Raw genomic sequence first — 27,090 nt, forward strand, 5'->3', positions numbered from 1 at the left:
GATAGTCTAAACGTCTTCTTCTTCTTCTATAGAAACGAGCTTGCGGTGTTCAGTTGTTTGAGAAAGTTTGTGAACACGTCAACCTGCTGGAGAGAGACTACTTCTGTCTGTCCTTCAGGGATGGGGACAACAACAAGGTACTGTACCTGTCTCTCTTTATCTCTGTCTCTCTCTGTCTCTCTCTGATCTGTCTTTACCTCTCGTCTTATAGAACTGGTTGGATCCAGCAAAGGAGATGAAGAAGCAGGTCAGAGGTCAGTATCCCCGCCCTTTTCACTGGTGGTGGGGGGGGGGGATTCAAATGTCAATCATTAAATGTAGTTATTTTAAATTGATAAGTTGTGATTGAGATTCATATTGAAATAAATGATAAAAAAAGTTCCCCCTCGTGGTCTCTCAGGTGTTCCCTGGAACTTCTCCTTTAACGTCAAGTTTTACCCCCCTGACCCCGCCCAGCTCTCTGAGGACATCACCAGGTAGATTCACTCAACTGTCAATCAAAAATCAATACAAATATGTTGTCTCCTGTTTGTACACAGGATAGAGTTCACGTCCTCCTTTCCATCTTCAGGTACTTCCTGTGTCTCCAGCTCAGACAGGATATAGTTTCTGGACGTCTCCCGTGTTCCTTTGCGACTCACACGGTCCTCAGCTCCTACACCGTCCAATCAGAGCTCGGAGACTACGACCTTGGTACTGTGCTCTACTGCAAAGATACCCTGCTGTACCTTTCTACCCTATCGTACCCTGTTGTACCCTTCTACCCTATCGTACCCTGCTGAACCCTTCTACCCTATTGTACCCTGCTGAACCCTCCTACTCTATCGTACCCTGCTGAACCCTCCTACTCTATCGTACCCTGCTGAACCCTCCTACCCTATCGTACCCTGCTGAACCCTTCTACCCTATCGTACCCTGCTGAACCCTCCTACTCTATCGTACCCTGCTGAACCCTCCTACCCTATCGTACCCTGCTGAACCCTCCTACTCTATCGTACCCTGCTGAACCCTTCTACCCTATTGGACCCTGTTGTACCCTCCTACTCTATCGTACCCTGCTGAACCCTCCTACCCTATCGTACCCTGCTGAATCCTTCTACCCTATTGTACCCTGCTGAACCCTCCTACTCTATCGTACCCTGCTGAACCCTCCTACCCTATCGTACCCTGCTGAACCCTTCTACTCTATCGTACCCTGCTGAACCCTTCTACCCTATCGTACCCTGCTGAACCCTCCTACTCTATCGTACCCTGCTGAACCCTCCTACCCTATCGTACCCTGCTGAACCCTCCTACTCTATCGTACCCTGCTGAACCCTTCTACCCTATTGGACACTGTTGTACCCTCCTACTCTATCGTACCCTGCTGAACCCTCCTACCCTATCGTACCCTGCTGAACCCTCCTACTCTATCGTACCCTGCTGAACCCTTCTACCCTATTGTACCCTGCTGAACCCTTCTACCTTATTGGACCCTGTTGTACCCTTCTACTCTATCTTACCCTGTTGAACCCTCCTACCCTATCGTACCCTGCTGAACCCTCCTACTCTATCGTACCCTGCTGAACCCTTCTACCCTATCATACCCTGCTGAACCCTTCTACCTTATTGGACCCTGTTGTACCCTTCTACTCTATCGTACCCTGCTGAACCCTTCTACCCTATTGTACCCTGTTGTACCCTTCTACTCTATCGTACCCTGTTGTACCCTTCTACTCTAGTGTACCCTGCTGAACCCTTCTCTGATGTACCCTACCTTACCCTGCTGTAGCCTTCTACCCTATTGTACCCTGCTGTACCCTTCTACTCTATCGTACCCTGCTGAACCCTTCTACCCTATTGTACCCTGTTGTACCCTTCTACTCTATTGTACCCTGCTGAACCCTTCTCTGATGTACCCTACCTTACCCTGCTGTAGCCTTCTACCCTATTGTACCCTTCTACCCTATCGTACCCTGCTGAACCCTTCTACCCTATCGTACTCTGCTGTACCCTTCTACCCTATTGTACCCTCCCGTACCCTTCTACCCTATTGTACCCTCCCGAACCCTTCTCTGACTTACCCTATCATACCCTGCTGTACCCTTCTACCCTATCGTACCCTGCTGAACCCTTCTACCCTATTGTACCCTGTTGTACCCTTCTACTCTATTGTACCCTGCTGAACCCTTCTCTGATGTACCCTACCTTACCCTGCTGTAGCCTTCTACCCTATTGTACCCTTCTACCCTATCGTACCCTGCTGAACCCTTCTACCCTATCGTACTCTGCTGTACCCTTCTACCCTATTGTACCCTCCCGAACCCTTCTCTGACTTACCCTATCATACCCTGCTGTACCCTTCTACCCTATTGTACCCTGCCGAACCCTTCTCTGACGTACCCTATCGTACCCTGCTGTACCCTTCTCTGACCTACCCTATCGTACCCTGCTGTACCCTTCTCTGACCTACCCTATCGTACCCTGCTGTACCCTTCTCTGACCTACCCTATCGTACCCTGCTGAAGCCTTCTATGGTGTACCCTATCGTACCCTGCTTTACCCTGTCTCTGACTACCTGTGTGTCTCTCTCTCTCTCTCTCTCTCTCTCTGTATATTTCAGATGAGTGTGGTTCAGATTACGTCAGTGAACTCTGTTTCGCTCCAAATCAAACAAAAGAGATGGAGCAGAAGATCATTGAGCTGCACAAGACATACAGGTTCTCACATTGAACACGTTGATGTCATTTTAAGTGAAACAAACAAACAACAACTGTTAAAACTAGATTTGTGTGTTTAGAGGAATGACGCCAGCTGAAGCAGAGATGCACTTCCTGGACAACGTAAAGAAGCTTTCTATGTACGGAGTCGACCTTCATCACGCAAAGGTATAAACATACAACATGATGATAACCTGAGACCAAGACATCAATATTACATTACATTACATGTCATTTAGCTGACGCTTTTATCCAAAGCGACTTACAATAAGTGCATTAAACCATGAGTCCAAACTCAGAACAACAAGAATCAAGAAAGTACAATTTCTTCAATAAAGTCAAACTACAAAGTACTATCCGTAAGTGCCATTTAAGTGCTGCTAAAGTGCTATCGGTAAGGGACATTTAAGTGCTACTACGGCATTTAAGTGCTACCTATTCAAGGTATAGTCGAAAAAGATGTGTTTTTAGTTTGCGCCGGAAGATGTAGAGACTTCCTGTCCTGATGTCAATGGGGAGCTCGTTCCACCAATGAGGAGCCAGCACAGCAAACAGTCGTGATTTAGCTCGAAGTGAAGGAGCTACAAGCAGATTGGCAGAAGCCGAGCGAAGTGAACGGGCTGGGGTGTGAGGTTAGACCATGTCCTGGGTGTGAGGTTAGACCATGTCCTGGATGTAGACTGGACCCGATCTGTTCGCACGGTACGCAAGTACCAGTGTTTTGAAGCGGATGCGGGCGGCCACCGGTAACCAGTGAAGGTCGCGGAGGAGCGGAGGATTGTGGGTAAATTTCGGTCGGTTGAAGACCAGTCGAGCAGCTGCATTCTGGATGAGCTGTAGAGGTCGAATGGCATTAGCAGGAAGACCTGCCAAGAGGGAGTTGCAATAGTCCAGCCGTGAGATGACCAGAGCCTGGACCAGAACCTGTGCCGCCTTCTGAGTGAGAAGAGGTCGTATTCTCCTGATGTTGTACAGCATGTACCTACAGGAGCGTGTTATTGCGGCAATGTTGGCAGTCAGGGAGAGTTGACTGACAGGTGTCACACCGAGGTTCCTGGCAGTCGGAGTCGGAGCCAGCACTGAGTTGTTGAAGTTAATAGTCAGGTCGTGGGTGGGAGAGACTTTTCCTGGAAGGAGGAGAAGTTCAGTCTTGTCCGGGTTAATTTTCAGGTGGTGTGCGGACATCCACTGAGAGATGTCAGTCAGACATCCACTGAGAGATGTCAGTCAGACATCCACTGAGAGATGTCGGTCAGACATCCACTGAGAGATGTCGGTCAGACATCCACTGAGAGATGTCAATCAGACATCCACTGAGAGATGTCAATCAGACATCCACTGAGAGATGTCAATCAGACATCCACTGAGAGATGTCAGTCAGACATCCACTGAGAGATGTCAGTCAGACATCCACTGAGAGATGTCAATCAGACATCCACTGAGAGATGTCAGTCAGACATCCACTGAGAGATGTCAGTCAGACATCCACTGAGAGATGTCAGTCAGACATCCACTGAGAGATGTCAGTCAGACATCCACTGAGAGATGTCAGTCAGACATCCACTGAGAGATGTCAGTCAGACATCCACTGAGAGATGTCAATCAGACAGGCAGAGATTCGTGCTGCTACCAGGAGATGATGGAGAAAGATTGAAGACCAGATACAAACATCTTCGCTGTCGAAAGCTTCGTCCATCGTTTCAGTTCACCTTAGCTGTTGAACCTTTGATGTGGCTATTTGTCCTCAGGGTTCAGGGTTTTTGAATCTGGGAAAAGTAAAAGAATGATGCTGCAAAAAGAGCTTCTATCTAAATGATTATGAAACGAGTATTCGAGTACTTTTACATTATATTACATTACATGTCGATTAGCTGACGCTTTTATCCAAAATGACTTCCAGTCATGTTTCATTAACACACTGTGGACACAGCTACAGGGAACAGTTCAGGGTTAAGAGTCTTGTTCAAGGACACATGGACTAGGGCGGGGATTGAACCGCCAACCCCCTGAATGAAAGACGGACCTGCTAACCACTGACCCATAGTCGGCCATTTGTACCCTCATGTACATGATCCCAGCCCGTGTTCAGGACAACAATCCAAACATCATCTTAAAAGTGGAACCTGCAGATCAGATTCATGTCCAGGCGTCATGTTGCTTTCTGTTTTTAACCATTCAGACTCGTCTGTGGTTGGTGTTTGTGGAGAAACTTGTCTTTTGTTTCTGTTTCAGTTCGTTGTTTCTTGTCTAATTCATCGAATTAGAGTATTTATATATATACACATATTCATATAAAGATTCATATATATATATATATATATACATGGACATATTTATGAATACGTCCATATATATATATATGTATATATATATATATATATATATATATATATATGTGTATGTTCAGAATATAAACTAATACAAAAGCACAGATCTCAGTGTGCTGCTGATGTTCTGTTTCTCAACAATCTGATCAATACATGACACACTTCCTGTCCTGATCAATCGTGTGTGTGTGTGTGTGTGTGTGTGTGTGTGTGTGTGTGTGTGTGTGTGTGCGCGTGTGCGTGTGCGTGTGTGTGTGTGTAATGATTTTTCCATCGTGGCAGTTTTCCATTGATTCAGTCTCTTAGTAACAGCTGCAAACTCTGGTTCACTTCATCAGGATTTGTGGTTATCCAGCTAACTTCATGTTTAACTCTATACGTATGTGTGTGTGTGTGTGTGTGTATATGTATATATATATATATATATATATACATATATACATACGTATGTATATAGTGTCGACCTCTGAACCTCTCGGGAGAAGGTCAGCTAATATCTGGGACTTCCTGTTCAGCTTCACAGTCCGAGGAACAGAGAGGAAGTAACCAGATTACGATCTGATTTCTAACCAATAGGAAGATTCAGCTCCAGGTGTCACTCAGGACGGTTTACCTGCATTCACGCAAAGCTCCAACGTGATTGGTCCATCTAACTCATGATGAAATCATTAGAGATGAACATGAAGATGAGCTGGAGATGAAGATGTTCTCTGCACACATGTTGCACGTTGTGGTGTTTGAATGTCCAATGCTCTGAAAGGCACATTGAACGCAGCACAGCTGATGTGTTTTATTTCCTCATCTCGACCAGCTGTTCTTCTTCTCTGTTTGTTCCGTCTGTCTGAACGAGTAGATGGTAGGAAGTCGCTTTGACTGTCTGCCTTCAGCTCAGTCAGAGGTAAGAGACTGTGTGTGTGTGTGTGTGTGTGTGTGTGTGTGTGTGTGTGTGTGTGTGTGTGAGTGTCATCAGTGATTCCTTTATTCTCTGCTCCTGTTCCTAGATTACCCACAATCCACTGCAGCCATCCAACTCATTTATCATACTGCCAGAAACCAAACCATTGCTGAACATTAAACATGTAAAGATGTGAATCAAATATGCTGAGGAGCTGTGATAATCCATAATCCATAACAGATACTTGATATTCATAGACCAACTCAAACATTCAGTGATGTCATAGTTTTAATGGTTTTGGAATCAGAGCAGCAGGAAGTGATCACTGTTGTCTCTTTGGTCTCTGATGCTGCTGAACTCTGACCCCTGAAGGAGAGGGCGGGGGGTGAGGACAGGCTCACTGTTAGCATGTAGCTATGCTACGTCTCATTTTAATAGTCAAACCATCAGAAAAGATTAAAAGTATACCATCAACCAGGACGTCTGGCATCAGTTCAGAGACAATACAGCAAAACATTCTGGTTTAATTGTTCTCAAATGACTTAATGTTCCAGTTGTGTCATTCATGAGTCCAGTGTGTGTGTGTGTGTGTGTGTGTGTGCAGGACTCAGAGGGCGTGGCCATCATGCTGGGCGTGTGCAGTAGCGGTCTTCTGGTCTACAGAGACAGACTAAGGATCAACAGATTCTCGTGGCCGAAGATCCTGAAGATCTCGTACAAAAGGAACAACTTCTACATCAAGATCCGACCTGGAGAGGTGAGACAGGTCGACTCACACCACAGAAGACCACACTAGTTTCAGTCTGTCTGTCTCCAGTCTGACCAGTTTCAGTCTGTCTCTGCCTCCAGTTTGACCAGTTTGAGTCTACTATTGGTTTCAAGCTGCTGAACCACCGATCAGCTAAAAGACTGTGGAAAGTGTGTGTGGAGAACCACTCCTTCTTCAGGTCAGTGATGTCTTTAATGTCATGATTTCACTTATGATATGACAAGACAAAACACAACTTCACATAACATGACTTAATGTAACATGACGTAATGTAACATGACTTAACATAACATGACTTAATGTAACATGACTTAATGTAACATGACTTAATGTAACATGACTTAATGTAACATGACTTAACGTAACATGACTTAATGTAACATGACTTAATGTAACATGACTTAACGTAACATGACGTAATGTAACATGACTTAATGTAACATGACTTAATGTAACATGACTTAACATAACATGACTTAACGTAACATGACGTAATGTAACATGACTTAACATAACATGACTTAATGTAACATGACTTAATGTAACATGACTTAATGTAACATGACTTAACGTAACATGACGTAATGTAACATGACTTAACATAACATGACTTAATGTAACATGACTTAATGTAACATGACTTAATGTAACATGACTTAATGTAACATGACTTAATGTAACATGACTTAATGTAACATGACTTAATGTAACATGACTTAACGTAACATGACTTAATGTAACATGACTTAATGTAACATGACGTAATGTAACATGACTTAATGTAACATGACTTAATGTAACATGACTAAATGTAACATGACTTAATGTAACATGACGTAATGTAACATGACTTAATGTAACATGACTTAATGTAACATGACTTAATGTAACATGACTTAATGTAACATGACTTAATGTAACATGACTTAATATAACATGACTTAACGTAACATGACTTAATGTAACATGACTTAATGTAACATGACTTAATGTAACATGACGTAATGTAACATGACTTAATGTAACATGACTTAATGTAACATGACTAAATGTAACATGACTTAATGTAACATGACGTAATGTAACATGACTTAATGTAACATGACTTAATGTAACATGACTTAATGTAACATGACTTAACGTAACATGACTAAATGTAACATGACTTAATGTAACATGACTTAATGTAACATGACTTAATATAACATGACTTAACGTAACATGACTTAACGTAACATGACTTAATGTAACATGACTTAACGTAACATGACTTAACGTAACATGACTTAATGTAACATGACTTAATGTAACATGACTTAACGTAACATGACTTAATGTAACATGACTTAATGTAACATATGACTTAATGTAACATGACTTAACGTAACATGACTTAATGTAACATGACTTAATGTAACATGACTTAACGTAACATGACTTAATGTAACATGACTAAATGTAACATGACTTAATGTAACATGACTTAATGTAACATGACGTAATGTAACATGACTTAATGTAACATGACTTAATGTAACATGACTTAATGTAACATGACTTAACGTAACATGACTTAATGTAACATGACTTAATGTAACATGACTTAATGTAACATGACTTAATGTAACATGACTTAACGTAACATGACTTAATGTAACATGACTTAATGTAACATATGACTTAATGTAACATGACTAAATGTAACATGACTTAATGTAACATGACTAAATGTAACATGACTTAATGTAACATGACTTAATGTAACATGACTTAACGTAACATGACTTAATGTAACATGACTTAATGTAACATGACTTAATGTAACATGACTTAACGTAACATGACTTAATGTAACATGACTTAATGTAACATGACTTAATGTAACATGACTTAATGTAACATGACTTAATGTAACATGACTTAACGTAACATGACTTAATGTAACATATGACTTAATGTAACATGACTTAACGTAACATGACTTAATGTAACATGACTTAATGTAACATATGACTTAATGTAACATGACTTAACGTAACATGACTTAACGTAACATGACTTAATGTAACATGACTTAATGTAACATGACTTAACGTAACATGACTAAATGTAACATGACTTAATGTAACATATGACTTAATGTAACATGACTTAACGTAACATGACTTAACGTAACATGACTTAATGTAACATGACTTAATGTAACATGACTTAATGTAACATGACTTAATGTAACATGACTAAATGTAACATGACTTAATGTAACATGACTTAACGTAACATGACTTAATGTAACATGACTTAATGTAACATGACTTAATGTAACATGACTTAATGTAACATGACTTAATGTAACATGACTTAATGTAATGACTTAACGTAACATGACTTAATGTAACATGACTTAATGTAACATGACTTAATGTAACATGACTTAATGTAATGACTTAATGTAACATGACTTAATGTAACATGACTTAATGTAACATGACTTAATGTAACATGACTTAATGTAACATGACTTAACGTAACATGACTTAATGTAACATGACTTAATGTAACATGACTTAATGTAACATGACTTAATGTAATGACTTAACGTAACATGACTTAATGTAACATGACTTAATGTAACATGACGTAATGTAACATGACTTAATGTAACATGACTTAATGTAACATGACTTAATGTAACATGACTTAATGTAACATGACTTAATGTAACATGACTTAACGTAACATGACTAAATGTAACATGACTTAATGTAACATGACTTAATGTAACATGACTTAATGTAACATGACTTAATGTAACATGACTTAATGTAACATGACTTAATGTAACATGACTTAATGTAATGACTTAACGTAACATGACTTAATGTAACATGACTTAATGTAACATGACGTAATGTAACATGACGTAATGTAACATGACTTAATGTAACATGACTTAATGTAACATGACTTAATGTAACATGACTTAATGTAACATGACTTAATGTAATGACTTAACGTAACATGACTAAATGTAACATGACTTAATGTAACATGACTTAATGTAACATATGACTTAATGTAACATGACTTAATGTAACATGACTTAATGTAAGTATTGTGTGTTACCTCATCTAAAGGGAGGACTACCTTTGACTTACAAAGCATTTATAAATGTCATGATTCATTCAGGTAGTTACTAGTTGTTAGTTAACAGCTGCTAGTTGGCTAGCTACTCAATCAATAATCAATAATAAGAAACATACTCACATTTCTAAATGCTTTGTAAGGCATAACTAGTCCTCACTTTAGATGAGGTCACAAAATACTTAACTAACGGTTAACTAACCACTAGTAACTACCTGAATTATTCATGAATTGCAGTATCAAAACATGTTCATAAAGCACACGTTAACATAGTCCCTGACCATTAGTGCATATCTAAATAATTATGTGTATACATAAATGCATGAATAATTGACATTTAAATCATTTCTTAATCATTTACTAACACTTTATATATTATCTCATTAATCATCTATTAGTCCTTAATTATTGGTTTGTAATATATATTAATTTACAAATGGGGAATACATAATTTATAAAGTATGAAAACCCAATCATGAAGCTTATTAATCAGGAATACAACATTTATAACTGCGTTTATGAATTGCATACTAATGAGTGTTAATGTTGGAACAATGCTTCATAAAAGATGAATTAAGTGTTTACTCCTACTTCCTAATGTACTTAGCGTGTCTCTGTCCGTGTCTCAGGCTGATGTCTCCAGAAGAGACACCAAAGAAGTTTCTTTCTCTGGGTTCAAAGTTCCGCTACAGCGGTCGGACTCAGATTCAGAGTCGCAGAGCCAGCGCTCAGATCGCCAGACCTGCACCCAACTTCCCACGATGCATCAGCAAGAGGAACATTCTGAGCCGCAGCCTGGATGGAGGTAGTCATACTGACCATGCTAGTACTGAGGTAGTCCTGGTCCTGATAGTAAAAGCACTGGACCCGGTAGTCGGAGTCCTTGTCCTGCTCGTGAAAACACTTCGTCAGATACATGAACTTTGACCTCTGCATTTAACCCATCATAAGGATTAGGAGTCCTGGTCTCCTGTGAGGTGTCTCGTTTAAGGACACTTGGACTTGCGGACTAGGGGTTGAACCGCCAGCGTTGTCATTTCAGGACAGCCCGCTCTACCACCTGAGCCACAGTTGCTAATCTGAGCAGCAATGCTGGTCCTGGTAGTTGTACTCATCTCATTGGTAGTAGTGGTACCGGTCCCTGTAGGAGTTCTGGTCCCAGTTGTAGTATTCCTGGTCTCTGTCATTGTAGTCCTGCTCTCAGTAGTACGTATTGCTCACACCGGTTTCAGTAGTTTCTGTACCAGGTTTTGGGGGTTCAGGTTCAGGAGTCCAGCTGTGTGTTCAGTCAGTTATTTCTTGTACTTGTTGGTGACCAGAGCTTTGATTGGTCCTCAGCTCCAAGGACCACGCCCACTTCCTCTCTGATTGGCTCTCCAGCCAGTACAACGTCCCTGAAAGCAAACGGTGGTACACACACAGGTAGAGCTCATCACTGTAGTAGTACTGTAGTAGTACTGCTGCTGTAGCAGTACTGTAGTAGTACTGCTGCTGTAGCAGTACTGTAGTAGTACTGCTGCTGTAGCAGTACTGTAGTAGTACTGCTGCTGTAGCAGTACTGTAGTAGTACTGCTGCTGTAGCAGTACTGTAGTAGTACTGCTGCTGTAGCAGTACTGTAGTAGTACTGCTGCTGTAGCAGTACTGTAGTAGTACTGCTGCTGTAGCAGTACTGTAGTAGTACTGCTCTATGATTGGCCACAGCTCTGAATGCTTCACTTCTTTCAGCGCGTGAGCGAATGCTGCTTCCTGATTGGCTGGATGAGCTCTGCTTCATTCAGACACATCTGTGATTAGCTGTGTCTATTTCTGTCCAATCAGCTCTTCTGTTTCTGGTGATGTCATCACAAGTAGTCAGACCTCCATCCTGTCGTCAATAACACGATCAGACATGAAGTCAGAAATAATACATTTTAAATGTCACAATCAACTTTGATGAAGTGAAATCACCTTGTAGCCCCGCCCCTAAAGCGTACCCTGCTTTATGGTCTGTTTGACTCTAAATGACCATAATTCACTAAATGAACATCATTCTGTATTGAAGAAGACTTGAAACTAGAGATTGAGACCAAAAACTAATGTTTACAATGTTTACTGAGGGAATACATCAAGAGAAGTAGAGTCATTTATATAGACTTCTATACAACCAGAGGAGTCGCCCCCTGGTGGTCAGGAGAGAGAATGCAGCTTTAACACATGAAGCATAGACTTCTATACAACCAGAGGAGTCGCCCCCTGGTGGCCAGGAGAGAGAATGCAGCTTTAACACATGAAGCATAGACTTCTATACAACCAGAGGAGTCGCCCCCTGGTGGTCAGGAGAGAGAATGCAGCTTTAACACATGAAACATAGACTTCTATACAACCAGAGGAGTCGCCCCCTGGTGGTCAGGAGAGAGAATGCAGCTTTAACACATGAAACATAGACTTCTATACAACCAGAGGAGTCGCCCCCTGGTGGTCAGTAGAGAGAATGCAGCTTTAACACATGAAACATAGACTTCTATACAACCAGAGGAGTCGCCCCCTGGTGGTCAGGAGAGAGAATGCAGCTTTAACACATGAACCGTAGACTTCTATACAACCAGAGGAGTCGCCCCCTGGTGGTCAGGAGAGAGAATGCAGCTTTAAAACATGAAGCATAGACTTCTATACAACCAGAGGTTTCATCTATTTGCTTCTTTAGCCATGCCCCCTTTGGAGGCTCGACAGGAAGTAGGTCTGACTCTCTTAGTTAGCATCATTAGCATAGTTAGTCGTGTGGTCATGGCTTCATGGTGGCTCTGAATGCTGATTGGCCCAGGCTGCCTTGCATGCGCCCTGAGCGCTGATTGGCTGAATGTGCTGTTGCCCTGGTTATCATCTTTGTTGTTGTTGTTGACATCACAGTGTGTGTGTGTGTGTGTGTGTGTGTGTGTGTGTGTGTGTGTGTGTGTGTGTGTGTAGATATGGGGCTGTACGGAGCATCTAAAGCCATCAGTGACCTCATCACCATTGTGACGCCTGAGAGGACGATGGAGGAGAGGAGGGCGGAGTCAGGTACCGGAAACAACCAATCAGAGGAATGAGATCAGGTGACCGAAGCACTAAATGACACCTTCTTGTTTTCCTCTCTCTCTCCTTGTTTCCTTGTTCCCTTGTCTCCTCTCCTTGCTCTTTCTCTCCTATCTCAAAGTTGAGGAGGTGCTGGTGGTGGAGGTGGTGCAGCAGCAGGAGGAGGAGGAGGAGGAGGAGGAGGAGGAGGAGGTGGAGGAGGAGGAGGAGGAGGAGGAGGAGGAGGAGGAAGAGGAAGAGGAAGAGGAGGTGGAAGAGGAAGAGGAAGAGACCAGAGCGACAGAGAATTCTCAGCAGAGTCCTCCTACTCCTCAGAAGCCGGAAACCAAGGTAACACACACCTGTCTCACCTGTCTCACCTGTCTCACTTACCTGTATGATGTGTCTGTGTAGACGGAGCTCACCGATACAGCTGTCTCACCTGTCTCACCTGTCTCACTTACCTGTATGATGTGTCTGTGTAGACGGAGCTCACCGATACAGCTGTCTCACCTGTCTCACCTGTCTCACTTACCTGTATGATGTGTCTGTGTAGACGGAGCTCACCGATACAGCTGTCTCACCTGTCTCACCTGTCTCACCTGTCTCACTTATCTGTATGATGTGTCTGTGTAGACGGAGCTCACCGATACAGCTGTGGACGGAGATCTGACTGCCACCGAGGTCTGAGGAGGATTTCACATTATAAATATATTTATAAAATAAATCTGAAACCTAAACAACCTGTCTGTCTGACAGTCTGATCAGGATGAAGACTTGAGGACCCTGGGGAGTCCGGAGGAGGAGCAGAGACCTCAGACCACCATCAGCGCTCTCAGGCGCTCCTTCTTAGAGGGAGGGGGGGGCGGGGGGGGGGATGACGGAGTGGGAGAAACGTCTCGCCTCCTCACCTCTACGACGAGTCGACGACGCCCCGATGATCGAACCACTGGAACCAGACGAGGTGAGACACACACACACACACACACACTCTGTCTGTCTCTCAGGCCCTCCCACTGGTCCACTCAGCTGTCAGTCCAACAGCAGCAGGTGTCCCTGAGCTCACCTCAGCTGTCACGTGATTGGTTAATCGGTCGGTCTGTGTGTGTTTGATGCTGATCACCCGTGCACTCCAGGAGGGCGGGTCCATAGCAAAGCGAGCTCCCCCTCAACCAATCAGAGAGAAGACCTACACCGTGGGTCGGAGCTACGACACAGGCTCCGGGAGGGTCGTTACCATGACAACAACGGAAGACAGCTCCAATGTCACTGTGACAACAGCGAGCACTGCAATGGGCATCCCGCTGTCCACCGCTGATGATGTCATCACAGGGGGGCCGCTGGTCACCATCCGCGAGGTGAAGACGCCGACCTCGCCACCCGGCGTCAGAGGAGGCGGAGCCTCAGTGATCTCACCTTTGACCCCCTTCCTTCCTCCTAAATCCCCTCTGGAGGAGCTGAGTCTAAGCCCTGCCCCCTCACCGGGTCACATGACGCGCAAGGCGTCGCCCTTTGTGACCAGACTGGTACGCTCATTGGCTGGTTGGTGGTCGGCATGGATACAAGCATGAGGAGCAGTGACACCGTAACCCTCGAAAACTGAACACTTCAGCCTGTCTGTCTGTCCTCCAGGAGACAGCCTGTCTGTCTGTTTGTCCATCAGGACAGTGTGTCCTCCAGGAGACAGTGTGTAGGAGACAGTTTGTCCTCCAGGAGACAGTTTGTAGGAGACAGTGTGTCCTCCAGGAGACAGTGTGTAGGAGACAGTTTGTCCTCCAGGAGACAGTGTGTAGGAGACAGTTTGTCCTCCAGGAGACAGTGTGTAGGAGACAGTGTGTCCTCCAGGAGACAGTGTGTCCTCCAGGAGACAGTGTGTAGGAGACAGTGTGTCCTCCAGGAGACAATTTGTAGGAGACAGTGTGTCCTCCAGGAGACAATTTGTAGGAGACAGTGTGTCCTCCAGGAGACAGTGTGTAGGAGACAGTGTGTCCTCCAGGAGACAGTGTGTCCTCCAGGAGACAGTGTGTAGGAGACAGTGTGTCCTCCAGGAGACAGTTTGTAGGAGACAGTGTGTCCTCCAGGAGACAGTTTGTAGGAGACAGTGTGTCCTCCAGGAGACAGTGTGTCCTCCAGGAGACAGTGTGTCCTCCAGGAGACAGTTTGTAGGAGACAGTTTGTCCTCCAGGAGACAGTGTGTCCTCCAGGAGACAGTTTGTAGGAGACAGTGTGTCCTCCAGGAGACAGTGTGTAGGAGACAGTTTGTCCTCCAGGAGACAGTTTGTAGGAGACAGTGTGTCCTCCAGGAGACAGTGTGTCCTCCAGGAGACAGTGTGTAGGAGACAGTGTGTCCTCCAGGAGACAGTTTGTAGGAGACAGTGTGTCCTCCAGGAGACAGTGTGTCCTCCAGGAGACAGTGTGTCCTCCAGGAGACAGTTTGTAGGAGACAGTTTGTCCTCCAGGAGACAGTGTGTCCTCCAGGAGACAGTGTGTCCTCCAGGAGACAGTTTGTAGGAGACAGTTTGTCCTCCAGGAGACAGTGTGTCCTCCAGGAGACAGTGTGTCCTCCAGGAGACAGTGTGTAAGAGACAGTGTGTCCTCCAGGAGACAGTGTGTCCTCCAGGAGACAGTGTGTAGGAGACAGTGTGTCCTCCAGGAGACAGTTTGTAGGAGACAGTTTGTCCTCCAGGAGACAGTGTGTCCTCCAGGAGACAGTGTGTCCTCCAGGAGACAGTTTGTAGGAGACAGTGTGTCCTCCAGGAGACAGTGTGTAGGAGACAGTGTGTCCTCCAGGAGACAGTTTGTAGGAGACAGTGTGTCCTCCAGGAGACAGTGTGTAGGAGACAGTTTGTCCTCCAGGAGACAGTTTGTAGGAGACAGTGTGTCCTCCAGGAGACAGTGTGTCCTCCAGGAGACAGTTTGTAGGAGACAGTGTGTCCTCCAGGAGACAGTGTGTCCTCCAGGAGACAGTGTGTAGGAGACAGTTTGTCCTCCAGGAGACAGTGTGTCCTCCAGGAGACAGTGTGTAGGAGACAATGTGTCCTCCAGGAGACAGTTTGTAGGAGACAGTTTGTCCTCCAGGAGACAATTTGTAGGAGACAGTGTGTCCTCCAGGAGACAATTTGTAGGAGACAGTGTGTCCTCCAGGAGACAGTGTGTAGGAGACAATGTGTCCTCCAGGAGACAATTTGTAGGAGACAGTGTGTCCTCCAGGAGACAGTGTGTAGGAGACAGTGTGTCCTCCAGGAGACAGTTTGTAGGAGACAGTGTGTCCTCCAGGAGACAGTGTGTCCTCCAGGAGACAGTGTGTAGGAGACAGTTTGTCCTCCAGGAGACAGTGTGTCCTCCAGGAGACAGTTTGTAGGAGACAGTTTGTCCTCCAGGAGACAATTTGTAGGAGACAGTGTGTCCTCCAGGAGACAATTTGTAGGAGACAGTGTGTCCTCCAGGAGACAGTGTGTCCTCCAGGAGACAGTGTGTAGGAGACAGTGTGTCCTCCAGGAGACAATGTGTAGGAGACAGTGTGTCCTCCAGGAGACAGTGTGTAGGAGACAGTGTGTCCTCCAGGAGACAGTTTGTCCTCCAGAAGACAGTTTGTAGGAGACAGTGTGTCCTCCAGGAGACAGTGTGTCCTCCAGGAGACAGTGTGTAGGAGACAGTGTGTCCTCCAGGAGACAGTGTGTAGGAGACAGTGTGTCCTCCAGGAGACAATGTGTAGGAGACAGTGTGTCCTCCAGGAGACAGTTTGTCCTCCAGAAGACTGTTTGTCCTCCAGAAGACAGTTTGTAGGAGACAGTGTGTCCTCCAGGAGACAGTGTGTAGGAGACAATGTGTCCTCCAGGAGACAGTGTGTAGGAGACAGTGTGTCCTCCAGGAGACAGTGTGTCCTCCAGGAGACAGTTTGTAGGAGACAGTGTGTCCTCCAGGAGACAGTGTGTCCTCCAGGAGACAGTGTGTAGGAGACAGTGTGTCCTCCAGGAGACAGTGTGTAGGAGACAGTGTGTCCTCCAGGAGACAGTGTGTAGGAGACAGTGTGTCCTCCAGGAGACAGTTTGTAGGAGACAGTGTGTCCTCCAGGAGACAGTGTGTAGGAGACAGTGTGTCCTCCAGGAGACAGTGTGTAGGAGACAGTGTGTCCTCCAGGAGACAGTGTGTCCTCCAGGAGACAGTGTGTAGGAGACAGTGTGTCCTCCAGGAGACAGTTTGTAGGAGACAGTGTGTCCTCCAGGAGACAATTTGTAGGAGACAGTGTGTCCTCCAGGAGACAGTTTGTAGGAGACAGTGTGTCCTCCAGGAGACAGTGTGTAGGAGACAGTGTGTCCTCCAGGAGACAGTGTGTAGGAGACAGTGTGTCCTCCAGGAGACAGTGTGTAGGAGACAGTGTGTCCTCCAGGAGACAGTGTGTAGGAGACAGTGTGTCCTCCAGGAGACAGTGTGTAGGAGACAGTTTGTCCTCCAGGAGACAGTTTGTAGGAGACAGTGTGTCCTCCAGGAGACAGTGTGTAGGAGACAGTGTGTCCTCCAGGAGACAGTGTGTAGGAGACAGTGTGTCCTCCAGGAGACAGTGTGTCCTCCAGGAGACAGTGTGTCCTCCAGGAGACAGTTTGTAGGAGACAGTGTGTCCTCCAGGAGACAGTGTGTCCTCCAGGAGACAGTGTGTAGGAGACAGTGTGTCCTCCAGGAGACAGTTTGTAGGAGACAGTGTGTCCTCCAGGAGACAGTGTGTAGGAGACAGTGTGTCCTCCAGGAGACAGTTTGTAGGAGAGCTGCAGTGTTCAGTTTAAACTCCCTTCACCTCCCAAAGAAGCAGCAGATTTGTTCATGTTGTTGTTGTTGTTGTTTTCTGGGCTGATCTGATTGGCTGCTCTTTCTTTTACTGCTCTTCACTTCCTGTCTGCTGAACCTTGATTGTTTTGTTTGACTTCCTGAAGCTTTCCCCCTCCATCTGATATATTGTAGAGAACCTTTTCACATCTAAAAGCTGCTGTTTGACTCGTCACATCATGAGTAGAAACAATGTGACTCGTCACATCATGAGTAGAAACAATGTGACTCGTCACATCATGAGTAGAAACAATGTGACTCGTCACATCATGAGTAGAAACAATGTGACTCGTCACATCATGAGTAGAAACAATGTGACTCGTCTAGCTAGACTTCCCAGAATGCAAAGCTCAACTCCTTGTGGTCGGATTACGGACCACAAATGAACGTCTGTGGAATTCATTAGTGAAAGTATTCGGACCGTTTCTTCACGTCCTCCTCAGTAACTGATCATCACAGTAGATCACATTAGAAGATAGTAGATCCCAGTAGAACACAATAGAATACAATAGATCACAGTAGATTTAATTCAGTTCAGTTTATTTTGTACAGCCCAAAATCACAAATCACAAACTCCCCTCAGAGGGCTTTACAATCTGTACACATACGACATCCCTGACCTTTGACCTCACATCAAATCAGGAAAAACTCCCCAAAAATAACCTTTGACAGGGAAAAAAGGGAAGAAACCTTCAGGAGAGCAACAGAGGAGGATCCCTCTCCCCGGATGGACAGAAGAATAGATGTCATGTGACCAGATGAACAATAGATGTCATGTGACCAGATGAACACTAGATGTCATGTGACCAGATGAACAATAGATGTCATGTGACCAGATGAACACTAGATGTCATGTGACCAGATGAACAATAGATGTCATGTGACCAGATGAACACTAGATGTCATGTGACCAGATGAACAATAGATGTCATGTGACCAGATGAACACTAGATGTCATGTGACCAGATGAACACTAGATGTCATGTGACCAGATGAACAATAGATGTCATGTGACCAGATGAACACTAGATGTCATGTGACCAGATGAACAATAGATGTCATGTGACCAGATGAACAATAGATGTCATGTGACCAGATGAACACTAGATGTCATGTGACCAGATGAACACTAGATGTCATGTGACCAGATGAACAATAATATGGACAGCAAACACTGTTCATATTATTCATATGTTGACTGAAAACAATTAAATCTGTTTTACATTTCATGCTAATTACCAACAACTCTATGCTCCACGCCCTCCCTGGCCACGCCTTCTTTGGCCACGCCCTATTTGGTCACACTCTCTATGGCCACGCCCCTGCATGGCTGTCAGTTTCTACTAAGGATCAATTATGTTTTATTTACTTTCCAGTTAAATGGCGGCAATTTAATGGTGTGTGTGTGTGTGTGTGTGTGTGTGTGTGTGTGTGTGTGTGTGTGTGTGTGTGTGTGTGTGTGTGTGTGTAGCCTAAACCTACAGTCGATGGAATGTCTCCTGAACTGACTGCTCTGCTGAACTCGGCCGTAGAACAAAACACTTTCAGAGAACACAACTTGCTGAAGGTGACTGTCTACCTGTCTGTGTATCTGTCTACCTGTCTGTCACCCTGGTACCTGTCTTACCTCAGTACACTATGTTTCAGACATCAGAGAAGGTGGAGACGATCTTCCTGATGACGGAGTCAGGCGACCAGGACCAGCCAATGGTGGACCAGCCTCAGGTAGTGACAAGAAATCTCATGGGGCCGCCACCAACTAACCCCCCCCCGCCCCCTCCTCCGGGGGCCTGCATGACGCATGCTGATGATGTCACAGAGGAAGGGGCTAGTAAACACGAGGTCAGTTATTACGAGGTCAGCGACGACGAGCCGAGTAGCCCGGCGAGCGACAGCGACACTAGTGAAGACGCCATCAGCGTGGTGGCGCAGGCGGCCGTGGAGGACGCCGTGGATGCCGCCGTCAGGCAGGCTCAGAGCCCGCATGCTAACCATGCCAATGAGGATAGCATTCACGCTAACTCTGCCGTTAGCAGCGGAGAGCGGGAGGCAGCTAACGTCAGCACCAGAACCCTTTCTGTTCACGACGGCCGGGACTCCGAGGTGGAGGGGGGGTGGAGTTACTCCCTTCCTCCCTCTTTACCCCGGCCAACCTCACAGCACTCCCTCCCACACTCAGCCAATCAGACGCAGCCATCTGACCACAGTGATGACGATGACGAGCTGGAGGTAACACCTGAGGTAGAAACCTGCCCCAGTTTAACCTGCCCCAGTAACTCCTGCCCCAGTGACTGCCCCAGTTAAACCTGCCCCAGTGACTCCTGCCCCAGTGACTCCTACCTCAGTTAAACCAGCCCCAGTTAAACCTGCCCCAGTGACTCCTGCCCCAGTTAAACCTGCCCCAGTGACTCCTGCCCAAGTTAAACCTGCCCCGATACTCCTGCCCCAGTGACTCCTGCCCCAGTGACTGCCCCAGTTAAACCTGCCCCAGTGACTCCTGCCCCAGTTAAACCTGCCCCAGTGACTCCTGCCCCAGTGACTCCTGCCCCAGTTAAACCAGCCCCAGTTAAACCTGACCCAGTGACTCCTGCCCCAGTTTAACCTGCCCCAGTGACTCCTGCCCCAGTTAAACCAGCCCCAGTTAAACCTGCCCCAGTAACTCCTGCCCCAGTGTCTCCTGCCCCAGTGTCTCCTGCCCCAGTGTCTCCTGCCCCAGTGTCTCCTGCCCCAGTGTCTCCTGCCCCAGTGACTCCTGCCCCAGTGTCTCCTGCCCCAGTGTCTCCTGCCCCAGTTTAACCTGCTGGTGAGATGACGTCGGTGCAACCAACCAGCAGCCTGAATCTCCTGAACCAATGAAACGTGTAGTTTATGAGCATGTGTGATGTCATGTGACCGTTGCCCTTCTCTCTGTCTGTCAGGAGGTTCCAGTGTTGAGGAAGACTCTCACGTATGAAGCTCCCGGGGTGAGAACACGTGTGATTGGCTAAGAGCTTTACCACCATCATGAGCTTATTGATGAGCACATAATCAATGATTCATCTGATCATATTATTTACTTATTATGTCTTTATCTTTTAAAGTCCTCGAACAGTTTTACTTTTCTGTTTCATCGGCAAAATCACATATTGATTAATAAACGTGTGTGTGTGTGTGTGTGTGTTTCAAAGTATTGATTAATAAACGTGTGTGTGTGTGTGTTTCAAAGTATTGATTAATTAACGTGTGTGTGTTTCAGAGCCGCACGGACTCTGATCCATCTGCAGGTTTACTGCTGAGCTCCCAGACCTTCACGGCCGAGACCTCCACCACCACCACCACCACACACATCACCAAGGTAACACACACATCACCAAGGTAACACACCACCACACACATCACCAAGGTAACACACACATCACCAAGGTAACACACCACCACACACATCACCAAGGTAACACACACATCACCAAGGTAACACACCACCACACACATCACCAAGGTAACACACACATCACCAAGGTAACACACCACCACACACATCACCAAGGTAACACACCACACATCACCAAGGTAACACACCACACATCACCAAGGTAACACACCACACATCACCAAGGTAACACACCACACATCACCAAGGTAACACACCACATATCACCAAGGTAACACAACACACATCACCAAGGTAACACAACACCGTGATTCTACCGACCGAGTTTCTGTCTCTTTCTCTTCAGACTATCAAAGGAGGAATGTCAGAAACCAGAATCGAGAAGAGAATCGTGATTTCTGGAGACACAGAAATCGACCACGACCAGGTAAATACCAATAGAATCGTTATCAAGGTAACTCTAACCCAGGACAGACCTATACATACCTGGTCTAACCCAGGACAGACCTATACATACCTGGTCTAACCCAGGACAGACCTATACATACCTGGTCTAACCTAAGACAGACCTAGACATACCTGGTCTAACCCAGGACAGACCTATACATACCTGGTCTAACCCAGGACAGACCTATACATACCTGGTCTAACCCAGGACAGACCTATACATACCTGGTCTAACCCAGGACGGACCTATACATACCTGGTCTAACCTAAGACAGACCTAGACATACCTGGTCTAACCCAGGACAGACCTATACATACCTGGTCTAACCCAGGACAGACCTATACATACCTGGTCTAACCTAGGACAGACCTATACATACCTGGTCTAACCTAGGACAGACCTAGACATACCTGGTCTAACCCAGGACAGACCTATACATACCTGGTCTAACCTAGGACAGACCTATACATACCTGGTCTAACCCAGGACAGACCTATACATACCTGGTCTAACCCAGGACAGACCTATACATACCTGGTCTAACCTAGGACAGACCTATACATACCTGGTCTAACCCAGGACAGACCTATACATACCTGGTCTAACCCAGGACAGACCTATACATACCTGGTCTAACCTAGGACAGACCTATACATACCTGGTCTAACCCAGGACAGACCTAGACATACCTGGTCTAACCCAGGACAGACCTATACATACCTGGTCTAACCCAGGACAGACCTATACATACCTGGTCTAACCCAGGACAGACCTAGACATACCTGGTCTAACCCAGGACAGACCTATACATACCTGGTCTAACCTAGGACAGACCTATACATACCTGGTCTAACCTAGGACAGACCTATACATACCTGGTCTAACCTAGGACAGACCTATACATACCTGGTCTAACCCAGGACAGACCTATACATACCTGGTCTAACCCAGGACAGACCTATACATACCTGGTCTAACCTAGGACAGACCTATACATACCTGGTCTAACCTAGGACAGACCTATACATACCTGGTCTAACCCAGGACAGACCTATACATACCTGGTCTAACCTAGAACAGACCTATACATACCTGGTCTAACCTAGGACAGACCTATACATACCTGGTCTAACCCAGGACAGACCTATACATACCTGGTCTAACCCAGGACAGACCTAGACATACCTGGTCTAACCCAGGACAGACCTATACATACCTGGTCTAACCTAGGACAGACCTATACATACCTGGTCTAACCCAGGACAGACCTAGACATACCTGGTCTAAACTAGGACAGACCTATACATACCTGGTCTAACCTAGGACAGACCTATACATACCTGGTCTAACCCAGGACAGACCTATACATACCTGGTCTAACCTAGACCAGACCTATACATACCTGGTCTAACCCAGGACAGACCTATACATACCTGGTCTAACCTAGGACAGACCTATACATACCTGGTCTAACCTAGGACAGACCTATACATACCTGGTCTAACCCAGGACAGACCTATACATACCTGGTCTAACCTAGGACAGACCTATACATACCTGGTCTAACCCAGGACAGACCTATACATACCTGGTCTAACCTAGGACAGACCTATACATACCTGGTCTAACCCAGGACAGACCTATACATACCTGGTCTAACCTAGGACAGACCTATACATACCTGGTCTAACCCAGGACAGACCTATACATACCTGGTCTAACCTAGAACAGACCTATACATACCTGGTCTAACCTAGGACAGACCTATACATACCTGGTCTAACCCAGGACAGACCTATACATACCTGGTCTAACCTAGAACAGACCTATACATACCTGGTCTAACCTAGAACAGACCTATACATACCTGGTCTAACCCAGGACAGACCTATACATACCTGGTCTAACCTAGGACAGACCTATACATACCTGGTCTAACCCAGGACAGACCTATACATACCTGGTCTAACCTAGGACAGACCTATACATACCTGGTCTAACCTAGGACAGACCTATACATACCTGGTCTAACCCAGGACAGACCTATACATACCTGGTCTAACCTAGGACAGACCTATACATACCTGGTCTAACCCAGGACAGACCTATACATACCTGGTCTAACCTAGGACAGACCTATACATACCTGGTCTAACCCAGGACAGACCTATACATACCTGGTCTAACCTAGGACAGACCTATACATACCTGGTCTAACCTAGGACAGACCTATACATACCTGGTCTAACCCAGGACAGACCTATACATACCTGGTCTAACCTAGGACAGACCTATACATACCTGGTCTAACCTAGGACAGACCTATACATACCTGGTCTAACCCAGGACAGACCTATACATACCTGGTCTAACCCAGGACAGACCTATACATACCTGGTCTAACCTAGGACAGACCTATACATACCTGGTCTAACCCAGGACAGACCTATACATACCTGGTCTAACCCAGAACAGACCTATACATACCTGGTCTAACCTAGGACAGACCTATACATACCTGGTCTAACCCAGGACAGACCTATACATACCTGGTCTAACCTAGGACAGACCTATACATACCTGGTCTAACCCAGGACAGACCAGGTATGGATTAACCCTGCAGACATGGGGCTGATCAGTCCAGGGTTAATCCTGGACCAGGTCCTGATCCTCGTGTCTCTCCTCAAGGCTCTGGCTGCGGTGCTTAGCGAGGCGCGGCTGCAGCATCCTGAGCTGTCAGTCACACGAGTCGTTGTCCATAAAGAAACGGAGGTCTCTCCTGATCGTGTGATTGATTAGTGACATGACAGGTAACAGGTGGTGAGCCGCACTGGATGCTGATTGGTTGGCTGGTGCATGGCAGTATTCATAAAATTGTGTTTGCATGCTTTACACAAATGTCGGTGTTCAGGACGAGGAGAGACGAACACTGACAAAGCAGGAGCTACGAGCTTCTGATTGGTCCAGAGAACACAGGAAGAGAAGGGAATCTTCCGATTGGAGGACAGGAAAGATTTATGGGGATCGGTTCGATCTTCAGACAGTAGGCTCGTTGGAGAGAGCAGCGTCATCATCGTCACCATCATCATCCTCATCGTCATCATCACCATCATCATCGTCGTCATCATCACCGTCGTCGTCGTCGTCGCCGTCGTCGTCGTCGTCGTCGTCGTCGTCGTCGTCGTCGTCGCCGTCGCCGTCGCCGCCGTCGTCGTCGGCGTCGTCACCGTCGTCCTCGTCCTCGTCCTCGTCGTCACCATCGTCGTCATCATCATCATCATCATCATCATCATCAAGGGGCATCAAGTCGGACAGTTTTCAGCCGCCTTCTTCAGCCGAAGTCATAGAAACAGTGACTTCCTGTTAGATCTGTAGGCTGCTTGTAGTTTCTAAATATATATATTTATGTAGAAATGTGTGTGTAGCGGCGTCCTTTGTTCTTTTATGTGAAACACTTTGCTGCTTGTTTTGATCATTAATGCTAAGCTAGCATGCTGTATTAATATTATTCCCTGTCCTCTCAAGTGTGACATCATTGTACAGCCCAAGTGAGGGAGTGTGGCCCCGCCCACCTGAACACACCTGTATTCACCTATGCATTCATGGGACTCAGGACAGTGGTGGCATTCACATGCTATGCTACGCTAACAGCCTGGCCCATGCTTTGAAGGTTGCTGTGCTATGCTAGTTAGCATGAGCATGATGTCATCCTGGCTCGCTAAAGGATTCCGGGATGCTTTATCGTGACTTTATGAGCTGTAGATCGAATGAAAACGAGACATTTACACGACCTCACCGCAGCTTCTGCCTTTCTTTCAGGACTGAATGGAGAAGCCGCTGCTGCATTATGGGAGTTGCAGTCCAGACTCGAGAGACAACTGTCAACACTGTTTTCAGCGACACCCAGTGGACATTAATGGAACTGAGGATTTACACACACACACACACACACACACACGCACACGCACACGCATGTACACACACAGCAGCACCTGTCTGTCTCACAGAGGGCGGGGCCAAAGGCTGAGTTTGCTACAGAGCAGTTAGCATTAGTTCAATAGTTTGATTAGATCTAGTTAAATGCTTTTCAGTCAAATTTAAGACTGTTCTGGCCATAACGGAATCAAATATGTATACAACACAGACAGGTGAGCGACAGACAGGTGAGCGACAGACAGGTGAGCGACAGACAGGTGGCGCTGCCGTGATGCCAATCAACATGTTCCCATGGCAATCAAAGCCAGTCAACTTCAGATGAACTTTCACCACAAATAAACAATTTTCCTGCTGCTGCATTTACTTCTTACTTAAACAAACCCCGCCTTCCCACACACACCTGACACCGACAGGTTAGAGTAGACTTCTGATTGGTTGAGGTATATTTGCTCCTGATTGTGAGAGAGAGAGAGACAGCAGCCTTATGTAATATTCAATAATTTGGTTGTATGACATCTGAAAGTTCTCTAATAATAACCTGTGACTTCACCTGTCTCACCTGGTGAGGTCACCTGACCGACCCGTGTCCCCTGGTGAGGTCACCTGACTGACCCTTGTCCCCTGGTGAGGTCACCTGACCGACCCTTGTCCCCTGGTGAGGTCACCTGACCGACCCGTGTCCCCTGGTGAGGTCACCTGACCGACCCTTGTCCCCTGGTGAGGTCACCTGACCGACCCTTGTCCCCTGGTGAGGTCACCTGACCGACCCGTGTCCCCTGGTGAGGTCACCTGACCGACCCTTGTCCCCTGGTGAGGTCACCTGACCGACCCGTGTCCCCTGGTGAGGTCACCTGACCGACCCTTGTCCCCTGGTGAGGTCACCTGACTGACCCTTGTCCCCTGGTGAGGTCACCTGACCGACCCTTGTCCCCTGGTGAGGTCACCTGACCGACCCGTGTCCCCTGGTGAGGTCACCTGACCGACCCTTGTCCCCTGGTGAGGTCACCTGACCGACCCTTGTCCCCTGGTGAGGTCACCTGACCGACCCGTGTCCCCTGGTGAGGTAATGGATCTAATTCCGACATGTCTGAAATGTAAAATAGCATGATTGCTAGCACTGTAACCACTCACTGTATAGCAGCAAAAATCTGCTCTTTATTTACCCATAATGCAATAGTAATGTGCCATTCTGTCATCTTGCCATGGAAACCCTTGTTATGAATTACAATTATTTATTCACCTGTCTATATATTTATTTATTGATCTGTGTTTGAATGTAATCCCAGACTGACCACTCCCCCAGGTGTCACGCTGACCACTCCCCCAGGTGTCACGCTGACCACTCCCCCAGGTGTCACTGTACACCCTGACCACTCCCCCAGGTGTCACCCTGACCACTCCCCTAGGTGTCACTGTACACCCTGACCACTCCCCCAGGTGTCACCCTGACCATTCCCCCAGGTGTCACCCTGACCACTCCCCCAGGTGTCACCCTGACCACTCCCCTAGGTGTCACTGTACACCCTGACCACTCCCCCAGGTGTCACCCTGACCATTCCCCCAGGTGTCACCCTGACCACTCCCCCAGGTGTCACCCTGACCACTCCCCCAGGTGTCACCCTGACCACTCCCCCAGGTGTTCTCTTTTCT

At 46.3% G+C, this 27,090-nt stretch overlaps 1 protein-coding gene across 1 annotated transcript in view; it reads left to right on the forward strand.

Annotated features, from left to right (window-relative positions):
- The window catches only part of LOC117749780 (protein 4.1-like), a 27,247-nt gene extending 2,886 nt beyond the window's left edge, over positions 1-24,361 (forward strand). The window contains 24 exon segments of the mRNA XM_034560528.1: positions 33-137; positions 212-254; positions 401-476; positions 572-693; positions 2,603-2,699; positions 2,780-2,867; positions 5,880-5,924; positions 6,526-6,678; positions 6,771-6,868; positions 10,464-10,639; positions 11,173-11,256; positions 12,779-12,871; positions 13,008-13,033; positions 13,127-13,216; positions 13,502-13,549; positions 13,625-13,725; positions 13,727-13,829; positions 14,002-14,391; positions 19,158-19,253; positions 19,334-19,411; positions 20,605-20,649; positions 20,922-21,020; positions 21,403-21,483; positions 24,193-24,361. Coding sequence (XP_034416419.1) covers positions 33-137; positions 212-254; positions 401-476; positions 572-693; positions 2,603-2,699; positions 2,780-2,867; positions 5,880-5,924; positions 6,526-6,678; positions 6,771-6,868; positions 10,464-10,639; positions 11,173-11,256; positions 12,779-12,871; positions 13,008-13,033; positions 13,127-13,216; positions 13,502-13,549; positions 13,625-13,725; positions 13,727-13,829; positions 14,002-14,391; positions 19,158-19,253; positions 19,334-19,411; positions 20,605-20,649; positions 20,922-21,020; positions 21,403-21,483; positions 24,193-24,303 — 2,448 coding nt within the window. The 3' untranslated portion in view covers positions 24,304-24,361.
- The last annotated feature ends 2,729 nt before the right edge of the window (positions 24,362-27,090 follow it).

The sequence above is a fragment of the Cyclopterus lumpus genome, chromosome 20 (assembly GCF_009769545.1).
Source record: "Cyclopterus lumpus isolate fCycLum1 chromosome 20, fCycLum1.pri, whole genome shotgun sequence".
Classification (NCBI taxonomy): domain Eukaryota; kingdom Metazoa; phylum Chordata; class Actinopteri; order Perciformes; family Cyclopteridae; genus Cyclopterus; species Cyclopterus lumpus.